This window comes from Egretta garzetta, unplaced genomic scaffold (genome assembly GCF_000687185.1).
Source record: "Egretta garzetta isolate BGI_Z169 unplaced genomic scaffold, ASM68718v1 scaffold163, whole genome shotgun sequence".
In the NCBI taxonomy this organism is placed as follows: Eukaryota; Metazoa; Chordata; class Aves; order Pelecaniformes; family Ardeidae; genus Egretta; species Egretta garzetta.
Window position 1 is genome coordinate 5,142,650 of NW_009259308.1, and position 6,007 is coordinate 5,148,656.

Genomic DNA, 6,007 nt, shown 5'->3' on the forward strand with positions numbered 1-6,007 from the left:
CATGTGGAGCTTCACCTACCTTGAATATGCCTTTGTCTCTCCAACCCCCATCTCTGTTGGCTGCATTTGATGGTTTCTTTCAATGCATTTGCTCTTGATTGTAGGGATTTTACGGAGAACGGTTTGGTGAAGATGTGCTTGAAGTCATAAAGGACTCAAACCCTGTGGACAAATGTAAACTAGATCCTAACAAGGTAAGAACACAAATACAGCTTTAGAAGTAGAACTGGTCCTGAATGTATACAAATGCAGTGGAAGAAATCCTGCCCTGAATTTCACCAAGCAGTCAATGAAATCCACGTACAAAGTGTCTTGTGACTGCTTGGGATGAGAGTTGAGGAAAATCATCCCAGCAAAGGAATGCAGAATTAGCTATTTTGTTCCCTGCCCCAGGCCCTGCCCCTGTAGTGATTGGTGGCAAGGGAGGAGACGAAAGGACGGCAGAGGCCCAGGCTGCATGTGCCTTTCTCTGTAGTCTCCGCTGAGTGCAAGGGAGGGCGTTTGCCATTCTCTGGTCTCTGGCTTTTTTTGTAACTGCAGCATTTTGTCGTGTCAAGACTGCAGCTTAGGGCAGGGCATCATGTGCAAGGAAAGGACGGAAGCACTTCACATGAATCGCATAAGAGGAGAGGTACAGTGAGCTGTATTTTATCGAGTCTAGAAGCTGCTGAGCAGCTGCCAGCACCCCTAGTCCCTGTCAACGTGAGTGTGATTTTTCTGAGTAAAGGCAAAAAACAGTCCTAGTTCTTCCAGAGGTGACTTCAAGAGGAAAGAACGCAGGCTGAGTTACTGCACTGCTAAAAGCAGGGCGTAGAAGTCAGCTCTTCTCCTCTGGCACTGTACCTCACCGTGCACACCTGGGTTCCTTCCTGCAGGCCTACATTCAGATAACCTATGTGGAGCCGTACTTTGACACATATGAGATGAAGGACAGGATAACTTACTTCGACAAAAACTACAACTTGCGGCGTTTCATGTACTGCACGCCCTTCACACTGGATGGCCGAGCTCATGGGGAGCTGCATGAGCAGTTCAAGCGTAAAACAATCCTGACGACATCCCACGCTTTCCCTTACATTAAAACCAGGATAAACGTCATCCACAAAGAGGAGGTGAGGCCTGCGCTCTTAGGGGCTTCCTGTGTTTGCAGGGAAATATTATACAAGACTAAGGGAAGTGGGTGTTGCCAAAACTCAAGCATAATGTACTATTGTATGTGCAGTTTGATAGCATGGCCATGTCCCTTCACACCATCATATTAACACAGATGCACCCTCCTGACCATCACTAGTCTATCTTTCCCCACTCTGCTAAAGATGCAGAAATACAGCAGAGAGCGAGAGCAGACAGTGCCCTCGTGAGCTGCACTGGCTGTTCACCACAGGGACTGTGCATGAGACCCCTTTATTTTGATTTTAAGTATGCCTTGTTTCTATTGAACTTTTCCCTGTTCCTGTTCAATCTCCACTAAAACCAGACCAATTTAGAAATGGCAGTATGTCCTGCCGCCTCTTTCACCAGTGTGTCCAGCTCACAGCAGCTGGTATACGCAAGGGCCCTTGGTAAGCTCTGTAGTGATGCAGGCTGCTCCTTTTCATTCTGCTTGAACAACGTGTCCTGTTGCTCTGTGTTACATCTCACTTGCATGGTCTCAGTGGACCCAGGCCAGTGGGGTCCTCAGGCCTTATAGAGAGGTTTATCCCAAAGCTATGTTAATTTTTCGAGATTAGGTAGGAACTGATGTTGTGCTTGGGACACTATGAAAAATGCGTTTTTATGCAAGGCAGGGAACCTACAGGTGTGTAGGCACTGACCTAGTGCTGTAGCTGTGGGTAGTTGGTTGCAGTGACTGCAAAGGGAGATGAGTTTGCCTCCTCAGAAGCAATCTTAGAAAGCTTTTGAGTACTCAGTTGTAGAAACACATTTAAAAATCAAACTTTTTCTTGATGTTCCTGTGTCTGGTTGACAGTCTCAGCCATAAAAAGGGTTCTCTATTCTTGCTACTTGCTTAGATCATTTTGACACCCATTGAAGTTGCCATAGAGGACATGCAGAAGAAAACACAGGAATTGGCTTTTGCAACCCACCAAGACCCTGCAGACCCAAAGATGCTGCAGATGGTGCTACAAGGATCAGTAGGTACCACAGTAAATCAGGTGAGGATCGCTGTCGAAGTTGAAGACGCTGGGGTAGTGCTTATCACTCAGTGCAGTGGATGCTCAGCATTGGGCCTTCTTTCTAAGTTACCTTGGATTTTTTTCCCCCTTTAGTCTGTGGGATGTGTTTAAGGTCACTGGTGGGTCTAGACCAGCTGCTGTCTGTGATTTTGCCATTTGAGTAAGAGTCCTGAAAGTGCAGTTAGATCTGGAAAGTGGCTGAGAAGAGACAGCCCTGCTCCCCCAGTTACCTGCTCCTTCCTGGCATTAACAGTTGTTTCTGCCTGCTTTTCCCTCTCCCTTTCTCCCTTAAAAAAAAAAAAAAAAAAAAAATTTAGTACTTTCCCTTTGGTTAGCCAGGCTCTGGTGGGTGGAAGTAGGATTGTGTCCTGCAATGGTTTTTGAACAAAATGGAAAGCAAAACTGGTGAATGGAGAAAAAATTGAGGAAAAACTGAGGGAGTTTGAGTAAAGCTCCACTAATGCACAAGCTGGAAAATAATCAGCTGGAGTTTCAAATTCTGGGCTGAGTTTGCAGTGCTGGCAAACACTTCCTTGGTTCCATCTGCGATGTTTAAACTTTGTCTTAGTTGTGAGTTGAGCAAACTCTGTCAAGAGTCTTTATAAGAGAAAACAAATGTAGAATCTGTGCATTTTCTCACACTGTTTTCCAAAAGCAGAGTTCTATTAAAAAAATAAACCCAACCTAAAAGAGATTCAGTTGTCATGATGTTTGGTGATTTATGCCAGATTTACCAGCTGCAATTCTTCAAGATGCATTCTGTAAGGAAATGTTGCATTTTATGAATGTTTCTGTGTGCAAGAAGTTTCTCCAGCAATTGGATATGACAGATGGTTCCAAGAAACTTATTTTTTCTCTTCTGCTCCTGAAGGGACCACTAGAAGTTGCACAAGTTTTCTTGGCTGAGATACCCAATGATCCAAAGCTCTTCAGACATCATAACAAGCTACGGCTCTGTTTCAAAGACTTCACGAAAAGGTATGGAGTATTGTCTTCAAACTGCCTTGCTGATGCAGTTGTTAGTACCACATCAGACAGGAACATGTACAGTAACACAGGGGGTATCGGGAGAGGGGAGTATTCTTGTTGTAACTCCATCTGTCCCGTTCCCATACGCAGCTGTATTCCTCAGCTGCCCAGGTGGTTCCCTGTTTCTCTGGTACTGCAGGTCCATGACTTAGGTCACAGCAAGTGGCTGAAGTTGTTTGGCTTTGCTGTTTATCAGGAATGAATTAGTGATTACAGTTCAGTTGTGAAGAACTGTTCCTGTTTCAGAAAATACAACTAGCCACGCTGGTACAAATCAACTCAACAGCTTGGCAGGATCAGGAGAAACTGCTGAATTGGCCAGGAGATTTAATTTCCTTCTGAAGTGAATTTCTCCAAACGTAGTGGAAGCATACTGGCAGAATTCTCTCAAGAAATGTGCTGGCTGCTCTGCTTTCCTCTTGAGTAATGCAAACTGCAGTCTGAGTCCAACATTGTTTGCAAGCACCAATTAAAAAAATAAAAATTAAAAAAGATTGAAAAAAAAACCAGAATTAGAATAAAGATGTTCTGTGCAAATAGATCCAGTTGCAATGTAATTTTTCTGTATGTAATAAGTGGCATTGACTATACAGTTCTTCTCATACCATTTATTAAAATTACATCTTTCTAAGTAGAAGAGTTCCTGATGAACATCTCATAGCCTTCTATTTATTAATCTTTCCTGGGGAGAGCAGTAGATCCATCCATCTTTAAATCCGCTTGGACTGGAAGTGGCTATGTGGAGATCAGCTTTTCATTTCTCTTCAGGGAGGATAAATGTAACTGGAGAGTAAATTATAATGAAAAAGGAGTTGCCACTCTGGAAGTGAAATGGAAATTGGAAATATGACATCCCTCTCCTTTCCCCATGGACACCAACCGGTTCAGCTGAGTCTTTATTACCCAAAAGAAAGACAGAGAAGGATATTATGTGTCACACACTGAATTTTTTTGTACTATTAGATTAATGAGTCTCTAGCAAGCAGGTCCTTTTCTATGTGCCCAAGTTTCACAGACTTCTGTTTCCTAGATGTGAAGATGCTCTGCGCAAGAACAAGAGCCTGATTGGTCCAGACCAAAAGGAGTATCAGCGAGAACTTGAAAGGAATTATCACCGGTTAAAGGAAGCTCTCCAACCTTTGATAAATAGAAAGATCCCACAGTTGTATAAGGCAGTGCTGCCGGTCACTTGCCACAGGTGGATATTTGATTTTACTCTTTCAGCAGAGATAAGGAGGGTGTAAAAATGGGGTGTCTGATCTTCCTGGTGAACCTGTGACATCTATTTGTTTTCAGTTATGGTTCTTTTGGCTGAGTCCATCCCATTTCCCTTCTGTCCTGACCTCAGGGCACATCCCCTTCCCAGCAGTTATGGTAGGTGGTGTTTGCAAAGGTTCCTTTTGTTCCTATCAATGAGATATTTTTTTTTTTTCATCCTGCATCCCATTCTTTTTAGATTCAAAACCACTCTCAGTGTGGTAGGACTTTGACACTTGTATGTTCCCAGTGGAACTGGGATGAGAAGCTCCAAGGGCAGGCAGGGGTGGAACAACAGTTGTTGTCTTCCATGCTGGAAAAGGGATCAGCTGGAGTCTGGGCTTTTTGTTCATCTGCAATGAGACTGAACATAAAAGCCCCACTGGGAATGTATGAAGCAGGTCAGAGCCCATAGCACTGTCATCTGCTGGCACCAGCTGCGGCTGAGCAGCAGGACTTTGGGCACATAAAGTTTCTAACAAGGCTCTGGCTCCCAGAATAGGGGCAGAAGTGTTTCCCAGCTCCATGTAATCTTTGGCTTGACAAGCCCTGTTTGTGTCCCCTGTCAGCAAGGTAGGCTAATGCAATCCAGCAAGGCTGCCCTGGCATCCTGGTCTCACACCAGTGAGTGGGGTGGGGCTTATTTTTTGGAAGGAGCATTGTTGGCACTGAGCAGGACAGTGACGGTGCTTTTAACGACAGACCCTTTAGGAGATTTCTGTGAATGCTCATGTCCATGCTGCTGGTTTAGGAGAACACAGCCCTGGTTTTGAACCTCTCCTCATGTCATTGCCATTCAGAGGTAAAGCGCAATAGGGAACATAAAAAACGTTGTGAAAATCGAAACTTGGCAAAATTACATTATAAAAGGAGCAAGACTTAGTGCTGAATGAAGAAGGAAATAAGTGTTCCTAGCTCACGTGGCAGTGCTTAGCGATGTTTCTGTAGCTGAATTTGATGCATTTTTCTGTCTGCTGAATACTGCAGGGAGGTGGCCTTTCCTTACTACCCAGGTTCATGACTTTTTAAGCTCTCCCCAGATCACATACGAGTCCTCACTGTTCTCTCCTGGAGTCAGTTTTCACTGGCTGGGGATGGGTGGGAGGAAAAGTGCTGCCCTCCCCACCCTGGTGGGAACCTCACAAGCACTTTTGTCGTCGTAATTATTTTCTAATCTTGTGAAATTCAGCCTGTGCAGGGAGTCTAATACAGGTATTCCAGGCAAATTCCACTTAAGAGATTTGACTGAAAGACTTAAATAAGATTTCAGTATTGCAGTTGGTTTGTGCTGCTTCTCTACGTACACATGAATTAAACTGTCAGCTTTCATGTCAGTAAACCTTGGGCAGTTAAGTGATCCCAGATACAGACCCAAAACCAATTAATTTGCAAAGAAATGAGTTAATGTCAGTGCACTTAATTTTTGTAGTAGCCAGCTGTAGAAAATACTGGAAATCAGGCACAGAATCATTCATCTGATGAGGCTTCTTATTTCATCATGGAAAATATGAGCTCATCATTGTATTTTCTCTCCCTCAGCCACT

General features: G+C 44.0%; 1 protein-coding gene across 1 annotated transcript in view; it reads left to right on the forward strand.

Moving 5' to 3' along the window:
- The window catches only part of DOCK7 (dedicator of cytokinesis 7), a 111,468-nt gene extending 107,018 nt beyond the window's left edge, over positions 1–4,450 (forward strand). Inside the window, 5 exon segments of the mRNA XM_035891753.1 lie at positions 105–194; positions 876–1,112; positions 2,013–2,156; positions 3,049–3,155; positions 4,237–4,450. Coding sequence (XP_035747646.1) covers positions 105–194; positions 876–1,112; positions 2,013–2,156; positions 3,049–3,155; positions 4,237–4,450 — 792 coding nt within the window.
- The last annotated feature ends 1,557 nt before the right edge of the window (positions 4,451–6,007 follow it).